Here is an 18362-nt window from a genome sequence, read left to right on the forward strand (position 1 = left end):
TGGGATTTCTATCTCTTGAGATAGTAAAAGGCAAATTTGTGACAATATAGTGAAATGCAAAGATCACTGAATTCTTGTCCAGCTCTGTTCTCTCTAGCCATGTGATCATAGGGAAATCACTTACCTTGAGATCCTTCATCTTTAAAATCAGAGAGTTTCATCAGCAAGTCAAAGGAACTTTTCCAACATTTAGTTGGAACTTTAGTTCAGACTGATTTCCTAATTCCCAAATCTAATGCTTTTTTCTCAGCCTCAATTCTCTTTTATCTTTCTGTAGCTTTATTAATGACAGTCTCTTACACATTTCCCTTCATTGGGGAGGAGCTGCTTATGACTGAGGGAAATAGCAGCAGCAGCAGCAGGAGCTGGGCAGTATACCTGGCCAATTTCACATTCTAATACTCAACCAAGACAACAACCAAGTGCAAGAAGTTTTGAGTGCTGAAACATTTTTTCTTGTTTCTATGCTTCAGATACCTAATTCAGTGAGTTTCAAAGTGGACAAGTTCTGAAGTAGTACTGTATTACTATTATTATATGTTAGCTCCCCAACTAGATTCTATGCTGATTGAAGTTCAGAAACATATTTTTGTATATGTGAACTTTTTACATGTACTTGTTGATCAGGAAACATATTGACATTTTGAAGTTCAGTGACAGCCTGAAGGGACTATAAAACCAAATACTATCCAAGTTAAAAAGAACCTTAGAAATTGTTTAGTCTGACTCTGCACTAACAAATGAGGAAGAGTGAGGCTCAGAGAGGGATCATAGGATCAAAATTTCAGAACTAAAGATACTTTGAAATCTATTAAGCTCAACCTTCTCATTTTATCAAAAGTGGTTTGTCTAAAATAGAGGTTCTTACATTTTTTGGGGGGGGGTGGGGCGGGACATTGGCCCATTTGTCAGTTTTGTGACCTTTTCTCAGAATAATGTTTATTACTTGCATTCATAATTGAAGGAGATGCTAAATTTCAGTTAAAGGTTAATGAAGTAACCAAGTAATACTTTTCACATCCATGTTCACTGAAACCGCTGCAAATATATCCTTTGATTCCTTAGGACTCCAAAAACCTCTGGTTAAGAATACATGATCTAAAATAATTTATCCAATTGAGACAGTGTAGTATATCATGGAGAAGTCTGTCCTGGGGAGATCAGTGTTGCTGTTCCACCTCCAAACATAAATAACCCTGGGCAAATTATTTAACCTTTTAATTCACTTAACAGCTTTCTGAAATTGAATTGCAGAAAGGGTATAGTTCCTTACCAGGACTTTGATTTCCTTTACACTAATGAAACCAGATTGCATAGTTCCTGCCAAACAGTACCTCTCCCCCTTACACCTCCACCAACATCCTTCACTTCCCTCCTTCCTCCTCCCCAGCCTAGTGGCAGAACCAGATAGAGAATCCAGTCTACTTCTCTTCACAGTTTTTAATCAACCGACCAGATTTGAAATTTAAACAATTATATGGTGAAAGATAAATAAAAATAGTTCTGATCCTAAAGCTGGACTTTTCTTTCTTGCAGTTATAATTCTTGTTGGGAATAAGGGGAGGAGGAGCTACTGGATTTTCACCATATTTGACTTTTTCCTTTTAGTTCTCTTTGTTTGGACCTAATTAGGCATATTCTAATGAAGCAGACAAAAAAAAAAAAAAATCCCTGAATATTGTCAATTCCCTCATGAGAACTTTTGCTTAATTATAAGATTTATCCTGTTTTCCTCCCAAAAATTTGTCTTCATGTATAAAGAGTCTAACCTAGAGCCACATCTAGTACTCACAATAAATGTATAGTGAATCATAATGAATTTAGCCCAGCCTTACTGGAATTCACAAAGATTATAATTCCACTTTGGGATTATACTAGTCTCTAATATCTTTCCTTTTCCCTTGTAGAGCTTATGTCCTTCTGTATTCTTATTGCTTCCTAAGAAAGTGAACTGCAGTAAGGAGGGGAATTGAAGGCCAGCCCAATTAATTAAGTCAACTTTATGTTCTTAGCTTTTACTCTATCATTTTGGACTTGCTGCTGCATCTTTCAGTAATTTTGCTTCTGTCACTTCCTAGCTATGTTCATGAACTAATAACAATGGTTCCCATAAAACAGTCTTTTGCACACAGTAGGCTCTCAGTAAATACTTGCTGTCTAATGGCTACTTCTCATTTTAAAAGGTGGATTTTTTAAAAAGTTAATGATTTCTTTGAGGTTGTGAAATGACCTGTAAAATTTTAGTTGTTCATTGTTGTTATTATTTATATTTTAATTCAGCATCAGTTATATCAAAATTAAAATTAGATCAGGATCATTTAGAGCAACTGAGATTGTCAGCAATTTGTCTTGACTGTCAAAGTAGAGCCTCAGGCTTTGTCATGCCTGGAGAAGAAAAAAAGAGACTAGTAAATAGGAAAAAAAGCAAAAAAAAAAAAAAAATGCTATTGAGTAGGAGAACTAGACAGAAGAGAGAGGCATAAAGAAAATAAGTAGAAAAAAGAGCAGCCTTATCTGATTGGCTGGGAATCCATGTGTGAAGGAACCCAACTAGTATTTAACCTGCTTTGAAAAAGCTTGACTTCCAACATTTTTAATTAGTGGATTGCTCGCTTTTGAAAATGCCCAGTTGGGAATACTCAAGTTTTGATGTATTTTAGCTGCCTGTTAATTAGGTGGCTGCTAGTTGACCGTCATCTTTACTTTTTTCACGTGGGCAGAAGAGGTATTTGAAGAACCCCTGTGAAGCCACAGATCTTATCTGAGCTAGACTTCATAAAGTGCAGTGCATATAGCAAGAAATAGGGTCAAAGCCCAATCCCAATTCTTCTTATTATTTTTCCTTTTTTCCCCAAATTCTATATTATTTCCCAATTATATATAGTCCTTCCCCCCTTACTGCTCATCATTTATTCATGTTTAACTAATACATTTTTTAAAAAATGGAAAACAAACAATTCAATCAAAGTGATAGAGCACATCCTAGGAAACATGAATTCAAATTCAATTTCCTTTTAACTTTCTTCTTCTGTTTTAACTTGAGGCTAGATTATGTTTAAATAACATATTGCTTTTTTAACTACACCTCTCATATTTCAGATGTACCAGTTGAGATATTAAACTTAACTTCATTTATCCACATACTTCATTTTAAGACTAAATTATATATTCATGCCTTCAGGTGTGAGATTGGGGGGAGTAGATTCCTAAGGACTTGTAGTGGAAGAAGGATGCCATTATTTATATTTAAAATATTTAATTTCTACTTATGGATTAGGATGACTTCATAGGATATACATCTCATTAGTGTCAAAATCCCAGAGTCCTGAAAAATCATTTCACTGAGTACATCAGCAAAGCACAAACATTGTGAAACAAGTCATTTTGTTTTTTAAAGCAAATTTAGAGAAACTGTTTGTCTTCTCACAAACTTTGATACAATTTTAGTTCTTTTTGATCAGCCTTGAAACATCCAATGTACTGATTTTGACTGTCTATGGGAAACATGTCTTTGCAGCTAGAATATATTTTGAAATGACAAGGCTCCTTCTTTTTTACTATATACCTAAAAGAAGCCCTTCCAAAAAAAAAAAAATACAATCCAAGCCCTATCCTAATAGTTAATTGTTGTTGTTTATTAAGATACACTGAAATACCATATACCTTATGCTCAATAAATAAATCAATTGATTATATCATGATGATTGCTGCTACTGATAATAAAATAGAAGCAATAAAAAGAGTTAGGAAATAGTAAATTGTATTATGTCTATGAGAGCAAATTTCATACCTTCTCTTCCATTCTGTCTTGGAGAGTTTGTGATGGCTGTCATTTTATCTTCCATGAAGTCATAATTAATAGCATAACAGCTAAACCTTTTACTACAAAAATATTTATTCAAAGAAATTTGAGATTATTTCTTATATTAACTAAATCTTCTAATGTTTATGTGTTTTAAAATAGCATATTGCTATTTTCACATTTCAGGTCTACCAGTTGAGGCATTAAGCTTATTTCTATTTATCCAATAATAATACTTAATTGGGGGTAGTTTAGAGTAATTTATTGTCCATGGCTATCCTTTGGCTTGATCACAATCTACCTTGTATCATTCTTAGCAGGGAATGTATTTTATTCCCTGGGCTAGACTATACATTCCTAGAGACTGAGGACTTTATCTTGCTTTATCATTGTACCCCTAATACTTTATAAATGCCAAGTGTTCCAAAGTAAGAGAAAATATTTATTAAATCCCAGATCAGATATGACCTTATTTTACTCTCTATTTGATGATACATGCACATGGTCCTCAGGTAAAAGGAAAGAATTCTTTAAACATTGAAAAAAAGGACATAGTTGATTCATTTATACTTATTTACATGTTTTTCTGTTTCTATCAGCTCCTTTTTTCCCCTTAAAGATAGAATGAAAGTTTAAGAAGCCTATTTGGTTATAGATTTTGATAAAAATTTAAGAATAGTTATAGTACAAAAATTGAGGCTCATAAAACAGTGAAGGATGGATATAATTTTTTATGTTCAAACCTCTGGTTCCTGAGGGTCCGGTTCATTTCTGCTGTGAATTTAAATGAGTTAATTTAAGTAGTTGGGTCAGAAGCCACTATCATCGTAGTAGCCCTGTGCCTGATTCTTAATTAAAGGCAACAGGAGATTAATTTGAAACATTAATTTAAAAGTGCATATACAAAAAGAAAGAATTATTGCAATAAAGCCTAAAGAACTTTTTTCTTGTCCCTAGATGTAGAAGACAGAACTAGCTCAGGGTCCTGGGGGAATGGAGGACATCCAAGTCCATCCAGGGTAAGTATATCTAATCTTTTTTTTCCTACAACCAGACAGCCTGCATATATAAATTAATAAATGTAAGATGAGTTTCATATACCTGATTTCATAGAAATAAGTGCATTCTAAGTTGGGAACAGATCAGTTTGTCTTTAATTTTTTTTTCTTTTACTATCTTATCTGATCCTGTTATTGAATTTGACACCTGCTTGCTTTTCCTGATCAGAAGTATGATTCAAGGATGTTTCCTATACTGGAGGAAATTATAACTAGTAGGCTGGATAACTTAGAAACAGTGATAAGAATTGGATGTAGAGATTATGACTCTTGTATTATTGTTTTTAAGAATACAGAAAATTACTTTACTTCAGAAATATGCTCCTATTATTTTACCACTGGAATTCTTGATTCCTGATTGGGCACATGGGCACATTCAAATGATACTGTTTCCTTCTCAGTTTTATGCTGTTGTCTTTTCATTGTTTGTTTTTTTCTTATTATTTGTCTATTTGTAGCTGTTGTTTAATGGTGAATGTTTGGATGGTGAATTAGAGCATGCACATTTAAGTCTTATTTTTGCTGCTAGTTTCTTATGTCCAAGTGACTGACCTTGAAAAATGCACTTATTTATCTGAATGCCATGTCCTCAATCGAAAATGAGAGAGGTACAGTAGATGATTTTTGAGATACCTTTTAGCTCCAATATTTAATGATATTAGCATACTACAAATCATGGAATATTTTTGCACACAGGCAGATTTGTGATTTAACCTTTAGAATTTCCCTGCTCTCTAATTTCTTGGAATAAATGGAAAACACAGGCGACTATCAAATGTCCAATTGCATATTCTCACAAAAATATTAAAAACTCTTAAACCATATTTCATCATATTTTATATGTATCAATTTGTAAGAATTTGTGCACGTATGTGCACAAAATGTGTGATATAAATAAGATGAACCAAATCCATAGGCTTGCAATAAAAACAAAAATCTAAACTAAAATGGTGCATTTATATGTAATTTGCTTTGGGGGGTTATTTTAAGGAAAGTTTTTATGTTGGTATCAGAGGCACATTAAGAAGTCAGAATGTCAAAATCAGAATGTTTCAAAGCAGTGTGGGTACTTCCACCTGTCCTGTGCCACTGTCATCCTAACTTTAGTCTTCAAAGTATTGCAGTGTCTTTATACTAACCAATCACTTTGTTGAGCCTTTGCACCAGCTGTCGAGTTTGATACTCTAATGTGTTATATGGATGGGTTGAGGGAATCTTTCCTCCTCCTCGTGTTACAGTCTTCACTCAAAGAAGGAAATTCTTTCCCCTCAACAGTAAGTGTAGGAGATTACTGCATTTCTCCTGATCATGAGGATTATTCAGATTTATTGGATTTCTTGTGGTTTTGCCTTGTCTGTATTAGAACAGTTTTGCTCATCTGTCTGAAAAATGGACAGGTTAGAACTATTTAGACTTTTATAGTTTATTTCTATCAGCTCCTCTGAAACTAATCTAAAAATATCTCAGTGAACAATTTTGAATCTGTCATAATTTTATTTGCATTTTTTGTTTGCAAAATCCAAGGTTCTTACTTGTGTCAGTTTAAATCATGGAAAATTTTTGCACACGGGCAGATTTGTCGAATTAAATTTTAGAATTTCATTGCTCTTAATTTCTTGTAATAAATTAAAACAGAGGAGACTTTAAGCACTTTTGCCAGAGCTTAGCAGACCCTTCACCAACCGTGAAAGGTACCTTTTCTCCCGGCATAGATTTTCCCCTTTGGCTAACATATTTGATTACAGATTTTGATAAAACTTGAAGAGTAGTGATATGTATAAAACACTGAAGAATGTAGACTGATACCCTTAAGTAAATTTAATTTGGACTTCTCTGCAGAATCAGAAGAAATATTTTTTTCCGATCAGTTTAAGCATTATATCAAGATAGAATAGATGCTTTGAAAAAAAAAAATACAAATCTGTTTTCCTCCCTATATATTGGAATCTACACATTTAAATTAAGTGATCCATCAAACTAAAGAGTTTGTAGGTGTGTGGGTGTGTGGGTGTGTAGGTGTATTTTGGCTATTAAAATAAAGAGGAAAATAGCAGCTATTGACGATATCCCCAAATATATCTACTTTATGATCCCTGTGCTTGTATGCGTTGTGCAATATCAATTACTTAAATATATTATATTGATCCTCAAAACCACATATTAATTACTGGCATGAAATTAATTAATCAATTAATGATATGAAAACCTAAGAGAAATTTGAAGTGACTCTGGCATTAGATATTGCATCATAAAACAAATCCATCTTGTATCCTTTCTAAATGATCATTTGACTTAGTGTAAATAAAGCCTTTAAAAGAAAAAAACTCCACCTTTTTGTTTATAATACTTTCATCTGGGCTTTTCCATAGTGCAAGTGGATGAAATTTTATATGTTATCTGGAGAGAGTTTTAAAAATGAACAATAATAATAGCATTCTTAAAATTCCAAAGTCTTTTTTATTAATAAATGAGAAAAATCAATAAATTGTTTATGGAACTGCAATCTTCTGACCCCAAATTGAAAGTAATTTCCATTATGTACAAATAACTTTCTTTTCTGCTTTTGTACATGCTTAGAACCAAATCTTTTAAGGCATACTCTTTATTATTATTATTATTGTTAGAACTACGGAGATGGGACCCACTATGAACATATGACCAGCAGGGACCTTGGATCACATGACAATCTTTCTCCTCCTTTTGTCAATTCCAGAATACAAAGTAAGTAGATATGTTTTGAAAATTATATATTCTTTTCTAAATATTTATTTTCTTAGAAAACATGTATATAATGTTGTGGTTTTAGGTTGCCATTTATTTTATACAATTTGGTATTTTAATTGACTAATCTATATTCAGTACCAGTATGTGTGTATACCATTTTCTTATATATGAAAAATTTGTGAATTCAATAAATGTGTGTACACTGGCAAGTTTTTAGGTGAGGTTAGCATTTTAAGGCCTGTATTTACACCAAAATTTTGCCAACTCTTTAGTTTAAATAGTTAAATTTTCACAAGTAGGTGGAATAGTGCAGCAGAAGTCCAGAAAGTTAAAAGTGGAAGAAGTCAAAATGTTAAAGTTTTCTTCTTTTTCTTTTTTTTTCATTATCTTGAATTCTTTTCTTGGTAGAGAAAAAATAGCAACTCATTTTGCTTATGAATAATTTCACTTGGGAATTTTCAATGAAAGAACAAATGGATTTACAAGGCTTTAAAATGACTGATATTTTCCTAGCAAATTGTCAAAATGTGGATGTGTAATTGACCTGAGAACTAAAGACTTGGCCAGCTATATTCTGTTTTATTGAAAGCAGGACTCTGATTGAACTGATGGGCCAGACACCAGTAAGATCATCAAACCTATCAAAAAAAAAAAAAAAAAATGAGGTGTTAGCCTTGAAGCTAATATAAGTAGAAAAATGCTCACATTTCCATTTTAACTCATGACATCAATTTTGGTTTTTAAAAGTGACATTGAGGTTCCATATTTAATCCTCAGCAAAATATTTTTAATTATAGGGTGTCTGAACATATAATTTTAAGATATTTTCATTTTTAAATGATAATTTATTAGTTTATATTTTATTATTTAAAGTACAATCTCACACTCTCTCTTGAAAACTAGTATCTATGATTGATAGATAACATTTTTCTCTTTTAGAGTTCTGTTTTCCAAAGACAAATTTCTCCAGTTAGACTTTTTAAAAAAGAAATTTAGTTTATTCAGTTATAACAAAAACAATTATAATTGTGAGAACTCATGTATTCGACCCTAAAGATTGCAAAAGCCAAAATTTTGAAAATAATTGTCCTTACAAATTAGTGCCTGAGCCATAAACCAGGCTAGAAGAAGCTTCCCTAAGTCCTAAAACTATTCTGATGATCTAAAATTATTCAAATTAATTAAAAGGATATTTATTTTCTTTAGAGGGATGTATTAACAAATGAGAAAATAAAGTGCTTTAGTACCAATAACTTAATAAATTAATATAACAGAATATACAAAGTAATGCATTCATATTAAATAATAATAATGTTGTATATTTCCTAAGGGGAAAAATATTCAAAAGACCAGATTGCTTTTTCAATCTGAACAGTATTTAAAATTTAAGTTAGCTAGAGCCCAGGGCTTACTCCTTTCAGTTTGTTGTTTAAGCTGAAAATCCATGTCAGCCAAGCTCTTTTATCCTGTCTGCCCTCCTTCCCATTAAACTCTTAAATATAGAGGCCAAGACAGTCTACTGCATTGTGATAGGAAATGCGACTATGTCCACGAGTCTCCCACCCACTGTTTTTAATGAAAGAACTGCTCTGTCAGATAAGCTGTCTGGTCTGAAACATGGCTCTTTATTGTTTACAAACTGCTACATTTTCCACCTCTAGCAGATTTTTGCACAGAAAAGAATTGTGTTTGAACTAAATGGTTTATCTGACATTAATGGTGCAGTGTCAGACTTGGGTCAGGGGAGTCACCCTTGGAGTTCAGAGGGCACTGAGCAATTGGCTACTAATTTTTTTTTTTTTTTGGTTAAAGAAATTGAGACTTTAGTTATAAAAATTAAAAAGAAGAAAGTAATTTTAAGGTCTAGTTAAATACCCTGCTAAAGATTTTCTCATCTACCAGTGTCAACTTGAGAGCTTAGTTAGAATCTAACAGTGTTTTTTTAAATGATATTGCTTAAGCTTGTTTTTATTCAGAATGATTTTCCCCCAAGTTTACCTACTTTTAATTTTTATTATGTTCTCTTTATAGAAGACAGTTTTGAAAAAAAAGTTAAGGATAATTCATTTTCAGGTGATGAGTCAGATTGTACAAAAGAAGGTCTAGCTCAGCAAATTGAACTCAAGAGCCAACAATGCACGCACACAGACACACACACACACACACACACACACACACACACACCATCACAATCTGTTCCTTGGGTCCCTACTGATATTCCAAGTTAACAGGTTTTGGAGGAATTTTCCTTACATAAGAAAAAGTAGTGTCTATCTGACTCTTTCTGTAGGTTTCTAAAGAGATCCAACATCCATCCACTCTCAGAATCAGTAACTGGTTTTCATTAAAACTACAAAGGATTTCTTTACATTTCAAAGGCTTAATTCTCCCATGATTTCACATTGGGGTTAGAGCTATAGCATCAGAAATAATTCAGCCACTTTATTGGATCAGATTTGTAATTGTCAAATCAATTAAGTCTGACTGAATTAGGCATATATCAATCACAAAAATAAGTAACTGATTTTACAGGAAGGAGTTTTTAGAAATAGATGACTCGATTTTTGTTTGAAAGCAAACTGTTGATTCTCTGAGGTTTTCCTTTTTACAACCAGGGGAAAAAATAAAACAAAACAAGTACTGAGCCACTTTTTGATTTTTGGAGCGAATATGTGTCATTTATGACAAAAGCATATATAGGACTAGACTTCATATTTAGTGGATTAAACTAGTATACCTTAATTAAAATCTAAATATGGTAATATACTTTTATTATAATCTTGATCTTATGGGAAGTTCATGAGATTTGTATTAATATTATATATATATAATATGTGTAATATCTAATACATATACATATATTAGAATGTACCCTTAATTCAAATGCTGCATGCCACAAAACAGTATAGAAATTATAACCTTACTAGAATAGAAATTATAACCTTACTAGAGTTGCTACAGAAAAAACATATTGTCAAGTGATTGATACTTAGACCTTTTGATTAAAAAAAAAAACTAAAGGAAACAGTCTTTTTATGGATGAAAAATAAGGTAAGGATCTGGATTTCAAGGCTTTTCTTAGAAAGGAAGCAACCTTCTCTCTTCTGCATATGTCTCCACTATATTAGGAAATTTAAGACAATGATCATCATGTCAGATCCTTTTAGAGGTAGTAAAGACATGCATTCTAAAAAAAAAAAAAAGTAAATAAATGCCAAAGCAATCCAGATGGTTCTGTGTAAATTGACTCCATTTAGGAGGTACTTTTTGTCCAGGGTTTACTGAATAAATTTCATCCATGCAGGCATATATGGTCAGGCTGAGTAGTATTTTTTATTATATTATCCCAACCTATTTTGTCATTGAAGAATCATTCTTTCTTGATATAGGGAAATGATAATACTTTATTATGAACTGATGATGTAAATCCTAAAAATGCACACAATTTCATTAAAAGAATCAAACATTTATTCTGTCCCTGCCATGTGAAAGGTATTGTCCTTGGTTTGGGTACTTCAAAGATATAAAAATGATTTTAAAAAAGAAGGGGGATATATAATTTAATAGGAGAGAGATAGTATATGCATTAAAGTAAGTATCAGTACAAATTATGTATTAAGATCAACAAAGAGAGAGAGAGGCCAAGTTCTCTAAGAACATTTGAAATGGGAGAAATCATTGCTCTGGGTACTCGCACATTGACGTTTTTACTATATAGGACAAGTACTGACTGGTAATCAGTATGTTTCTTTGGGAATATGCTTTTAATATGGGGCTATGGATCTTAATCTTCTGAGTTCTTAAGGGAACTTTTATTTGGACAGGGTTCTTTTAAGTGAGCAACAAAAACACCAGGCAAGGATTATCCAAATTTTAGGAGTTTATGTTTCCAATCAGTAATCATGTATTACAGGGAATCATTGAGGAACATTTTACTACTGTAGAAAAACACTTTTTCCCACTAAAATGTTTTTATCCATGAAGGATACAAGATGACATTTTTCCCCCAGTGCTTTTAAATGACCATTAGATTTGTTAGAGGAAAAATAATCAGATAAGGGACTCTAGTAATTGAACAGTAACTATATGGATATATTTGGTGCAGCAAGACAGATCTTTCCTCATCGGCTCCCTTGTTATTAAGGACTTCCTTGTAAGCTTGTTTAGTTTTCTTAATTTGGTAAATATCTATATAAGAACTTATCAGAATTTTTTTTTTTATCAACAAAGAGTAACTTGTTCCTAAAAGAACTTATCAGAATGCTAACTTATTTATCAAAAAAGATTGACTTGTCCCTCAAACACCATCAGCACAATGGAGTATGTCAATGCAAAGATTCTCTTGAGGTTTTTAGGCAGTACTAAACAGAGCCTTTGGCTTCTCACATGACCTTTGAATCTCATCTGGGTTAGTGGTTGATGTTTTGATTTGGTTACTGTGGTCATAAAATGACAGCTGTTGATTCACTATAATTCATTTCTACTCAGTTTGCCTAGCCAGAAATATTTAGGTTTCTATTACTTCAAAATGTTTATGGATATTCTGAGTTAGTCCAGTATAAAAAATGGGTGAGTGGGTGTGAGGAGTTGTAAGTCTACTCACATTTCAGTTGCAATTCCCCAAAAGAAGGGAGAAGGTTCTACAGGTTTCTTAATAGATGGACATGTCAAAGTTAATACTAACTAATACAAATACCATTTTTTTATTATAAAATTGGAAAAAAAATGAAATTAAGAGACTCTGGACAAGGATTGAAATCTATGAAATTTACACAATAGATTTGTGACAGCAAATTCAACATGCAAAAGGAAAGAATGATTGCTGATATCAAGAAAATGTCTCTAATACATTGATGCATTTTCTCTGGCCTCTAAGTGAAATTTTTCTTTCAAAAGAGAAATTTAAAAATAATGTAATGAATAAATTTACAGAATACTCAAACCAATGGCATATATTTAATATTTGTAAATGTGAAATAAGAATCATCTGATTATATGAAAATGAATTTTAGAACAGTTTATGAAAAATAATTTATGCAAGTTAAAAAGCTTTCCATTAGCTAATTTTTCTTCACTATTTTTTCAATATAATTTTGAAATTAGATAGTGTTGTAATTGGGAAACTTCTCAAAATGTGTTCTCATTCATTCTTTCAAATGACTGCTTATTTTTTGATATTGCCACAATAGTGTTTCTCATATGTCTGTTTCATATTACTTAAGAATTAATGACTGAGACAAGAAAAAGCTCCTTTTAGTTTTCTAAACTGTTTTCTTTCTGAATTATATTGCCTTTTTTGTTTATTTTTTGTTGGTAATTTGTTTTTTAAATATAATTTGTTGATATCTTTTATCACCTCAGTTTCCCAATGTTTGCTTCCTTTGTCCACTAAAATAAAGGCCAAAATAAGAGGGAAAAACTAGCAAAACAAAACAGATTTTAAAAATCCACCTTTGTAATGTTCCACCCCATAAGTCTCTATTTTTGCAAAGAACCACATAGTTCTTGTTTGAGGTAGTCATTATACTTTCACAAACTGGCACTTCAATTATTTTGGACATTTTTACTTCCATTTCCATTATTGTAGTAATGGTGTATATTGTTTCCTTGACTTTGCTTACTCCATTTTTAAATCACTTCATTTGCTTTCATTGTATTCTTAATATTCATCATACTGATAATTTTTTTGCTGAGATAACATGAAATCATTGCAAACTTCAAAGTGCTACATAGAGAACTACATAATAAATGATTATTAATAGTTAACTATTGTTATTATATTTTTATTAATAAAAAGTATTACTAAATCATTGTAATCATATATCACAATTTACTTAATTGTTGAGTATCTCTTTTGTCTTCCTATGTTTATTACCACAAAAAGTGCTGTTGTAAATATTTTAGTGTATGTAAGGCTTTAAAAAAATATATTATTGTCATTGCCTTTCTGGTGGTCTATGTCTAGAAAAAGGGTTACTGGGTCAAAGAATATGGGCTCTTTAGTCACTTTCTTCACATAATTACAAAGTGTTTCTAGAACGTTAAAACCCTAATCAATCACCCATTAGTGTGTCTAGCTTTCCACAACTACGACAAATATTAACTATTCCCATTTTTGGTATCTTTCCCAATTTATGAATGTGAGGTGAAATTTCAGTGGTTCTTTTGGATAACAAAATATTATCAATATCAGTATCACCAGTTTAAAGGAAGAGAAAGGAGAAGTTAAAAGAAAGAAAGGAAAGAAGAAAAGAGAAAATAAGTGAAAGAAGTCAGATTATGTTTGTATTATGTCAGAAGGAGGAATAGACAAGTGATATGTAGAACTTTAATATTATTTAACTTTCCCATTGTAGAGACTGCTCTGTGCAAAATTCCTTCTTAGAATCATATTGTAGTATATGACTTTGGGAGTAGTTCAGGGACAAAGCATTAATGATATCAAAGGAATGCAAACCACTCTCACTTTACCAAAACTGTACCTAGCACATATAATAGAACCCTTTCTTCTGCGTTTACTATGTTGAAAAGCAGTTTGCCTCAGTGTAGCACATTTTTACTTTGAAAAAGAAATCCTATTGTTTCTTTTTATTGGTTTACTCATATATGTATGTGTATATGTATATATATATATATATATATATATATATATATATATATATATTCTAGGAAACTGAATTCCCCTTCACAGCAGAAAATTTTCTGTTATTTATCAATACTACTGAAATCCATAATTGACCCATCAGTCTTATAAATAAAGTAACTGAGTCCCAGCATATTAAATGACTTGTCCATGGTTACACAAATATTGATTAATGGTGATGTTGAGATTTGAACCATGACTCAAAGTAAGCCTTGATGTTTTCATTCTAAATCCAGTGTTCTTTTGACTCTACATGAGTGTTTTTGACAGGTTTCAGATTCCTTCATATGTAGTAGTTGTGACTAAACATACTAGGTAATAACTGAATAGGATATTTCAAAGCAATATTCCTTTATATTGGGCTTGTGTCCCTCCTCAAATTTTTGTTGTCAAAAGAAGTTACACACACACACACACACACACACACACACACACACACACACAAATGCCATAAAGGAAGTAATGAAGTCGTCTCATTCTCACAGTTACAAAGACTTTTGAATGGTTTTAAAGTAGTAATATACTATTTCTGATTTGAATAAATTCTTTTTTTATCTTTTAACTAACTGTCTTTTAACTAACACAATACCACATAATCAAAATGTAAGCATTAAAAGTATAGCTCTTTTTTTAGGTTTACATTTCTAACTTAAGATGACTCAGATCACATGATTACTTTATTTTCTTGAATCTGTGTTGCTTATTCTTAAAGCTTTTCTTGACTGATTTAGCAGCTCAATAGAACTTGGAACTCACATGAAAATACAAGTATTTTCTAAGTTTGAAAATCTTTCTGTGCCTAATATGTTGAAATAACAAGCGATTTTTTTGGAGAAGAAATTATGTTTGGGAGAATACTTTTTTTTTGTATGAAGGGGACACCTATAATCATCCCTGACTCGCTCAAGTTTCATTTTAAAACTAAAGATTCAGTCTTATATGAATATATATATTATAATACATATTATAACATATAAGCTTAATATGAAGCTGATTTTACTCTGTTAGAATTCTAGTGATGATGATCAAATTCACTAAAATATCAAGTCCATTATTAGTCTAAATCTAAGAAGCTAAAAGGCAAAGGTGAGAATTATATTTTGAAGCTGGATTAAGCTTGAAAAACACCTAGTTAATACTATATAATCTAGGATTGATTACAGGATCAAGACAGTGGCAATATCTTTTGTCATATTGAAGAGGAAAAACAGAAGATGAGATGAGAGAGAGAGTAGAAAGCTAAGTCAGAGTTCAAACCCCAGAAAAGTAACTCTTTCCCCTCACAGTCCTGTTTGACTGTCTAAATTCTATAAATCGCTAGCTCATTAATTGTTATTTCTTCCATTTCACTTTGAATATTTAGACCTGATTTTACTTTGTATATGTCACTGGCCAAAGCAGAATGCTTGGCTGGAAGCAGAAACTTTTTAAGGATAATTATAATTACCTAGTTGGATGATGTGAAATCATAGGGGAAAAAATGTTATTGATCCTATTTCCTTTAACATATATTTTAGAGGAATATAAAATGAAAATAAAAACCACAATATGAATCCTAAATAATGAAATATAATAGCCGTAAAAAAAGAAATATAATGGTCTTAAAAACCGAATTCTTAGTATTCAATTAACTTTAACAGCCCAAGTAAAATTTTAAAAACATGAATACCGAAGTTCCCTTTATTTCAATATTTCCTAATATCTAGGGTTTAGAACACAAGATTCAATGAAACAAATGTTTATTGAATAACTACTATATGCTAAGTGCTAAGCTATGCGCTTGAAGGGGTATAAGATGATTAAAATATAACCCTTTCCCTAAAAGTTAGTCACAAATCTACTAGTGGACTAAGTAGAATACAAATTTAAATATGACTGTGAATTGAACAAAGGTTTCTTCAAAGTCAGCATAATCATTGAATGATATATGGACCATATATCTCCCTAATTCTTTTCTTCTTCATCCTTCTATCACATACACATTAGGAAAATGCTAATGTGATAAACACAAACCTGAGCATGAGGATACCAAAATCTTTTGTTTTGTTTTTAATGAGGTGTTCTATGTGTATGATGCTGCACAAGTTACTGTATCTTTTAACCTCAATTTCCTTATTCATAAAAAGGGAACAATAATTTCATCTCCTGGCCTACCTGTGACAACACAGACATGTTGTCAGGTTTAATGAGCTATCTGTAAAAATTTTTGAGTATTTTTATAAAAGAGCTGCTAAACAGACGAGCTATCATGATTACATTTTCATGTATTGTTTTTACACCAAAGTTAGAATAAATCAAAGCAGAATAGCTAACAAACTTTATAAGGCATTTTAATAGTTAGCGAGATTCTGCCCCATATCCAATATTCATTTAGTTTAGTTCTCAAATAAAAATTTACTGGTATTCTGTCAGCTGAGCTGATACTAGTTTAAGGGTGAAATTGAGCTCACACCTGTTCTAGCATAAAAAGGAGCCTATATGTGAATCCTTTAAAATATTCATGAAACTGGTAGAAGAGGAGATTGAATTCAATTTCTTGAAAACCATGGTAAATCTGTAATGCCACTTAGCAGCACTTTTGTATACTTGTTATATGAAATAATTCTAATTTACTAATATTTTCCATAGGTAGATCTACCCCCAATTAGTAAGTGCATGCTTTAAAGGTAGAAATGTGCTTCAAGAAACAGTAGCTGCTTTGCATAGTCAATAGATCTGCATTAACACTGGAAAGTGTACATATGGGAGAATCTTTGAAACAAAACGAATTTGCTGAATTACTAGGTCATTTAGCTGTTCGAGTCATGGTCCGTTAACCAGGGAAGATGCAATGGCTTTGCTTTGTGCTCTAGTTAAGGGGCAGAATGTGTAAAATAGTGTACAGTTAGGTGGATAATTAATAATTATTGAGCCTGTATAGTGGTGCTGAATATAAGAATTTCTATAATTGTTAAATTAAGGAAAGTGTTTCTAAATCAGATTGCTTTCCTTTATTATAAGAAGCTGCATTCCTTACAGAAAAGGAAATAATGGCAGCACTTAAGTACGTTAGAAAATCTTGATGGTTAGATGACTAGGTTTTAATGTTAGATTTCACCAGAGCTTAGCCAAAGGCATTTGAGATTGTGTTGGGGGTGAAAATCGAATGCCGTTTTCTTATGTCATAACCCCTTCACTATAGATTTTTTTTTCATATCAGGGTGCATATTAAAATACAACTCTTTATAATAATTTAATCCTAGTGATTATTATTATATTATATATATATATATTATTATTATAACAATAGTGGCTATAGTTTTATAGAAGAGATCTCTTAGCCTAAATTATAACAGTAATTCAGTACTTATCATTTTGTAGAAACTGACAGCTTCATACTTTGTTCTCAATCAATTTTCCACACTCTTATTTTTGGTACTTCATTAATAATTATACCAGACCCCCAAACATAAAATTCTAGAGAAATTGGCTTATCTAGATCCTGGGGGAAAGGCATAGAAAGGAATGTTTAAGGGGTACAACATGAAAAATGAATGAGGCAATTATTTGGTATAGCATATTGTAGCTATAAAATACCTTAGAGGTCATTTTGTCAAGCCATTTCAAATTAGAAATTAGGAAACTAAGACCAAGAGAGGGCAGTTAAGTTAATCACCCAATTGCTGATGAAAGGATTGACATTGAGAGCCAAGATGGTATAGTGTGCTTGGTGGACGAGTCATGAAATCAGGAAAATCTAAGTTAAAAACTTAATTTTGCCACATACCCAGTGTGATCTGAAGCAAATCATTTAGCATGTCAATGCCCCCAAACAATTCTATGATGATAAATTACAGAAAAAATTGCTGATCTGTACTAGTCAAAGAAGTTTCAACAAGAATTTCCCCACATTAATGAAACCAGATCAGGACTATAATTCATATACATACTTATTTATTTAATACACACATCAAAAGTACCTATTCTTCCTTAGCAGCTCTAGGTTTTTTAGATGCAATATGGGTGCTGTCCCTAGATCGCAATAAAACAACAGGTCATTTGCTTATTTGTAAAACTAAGCAGAATTTTTTAAAATTAAAGAATTGGAGAAGACATTGAGGTCATAAGGAGTAAAAGAAGGGAAGACAAAGACATG

General features: G+C 31.7%; 1 protein-coding gene across 7 annotated transcripts in view; it reads left to right on the forward strand.

The window, feature by feature from the left end:
- TCF4 (transcription factor 4) overlaps positions 1–18362 on the forward strand; it is a 422297-nt gene that overhangs the window by 144077 nt on the left and 259858 nt on the right. For all 7 annotated transcript variants that reach the window (XM_012541488.3, XM_023496179.2, XM_023496177.2 and 4 more), the window contains 2 exons: positions 4760–4821; positions 7485–7581. In XM_012541488.3, coding sequence (XP_012396942.1) covers positions 4760–4821; positions 7485–7581 — 159 coding nt within the window. The remainder of the gene's footprint in view (positions 1–4759; positions 4822–7484; positions 7582–18362) is intronic.

Source organism: Sarcophilus harrisii, chromosome 1, assembly GCF_902635505.1.
Source record: "Sarcophilus harrisii chromosome 1, mSarHar1.11, whole genome shotgun sequence".
Lineage (NCBI taxonomy): Eukaryota > Metazoa > Chordata > Mammalia > Dasyuromorphia > Dasyuridae > Sarcophilus > Sarcophilus harrisii.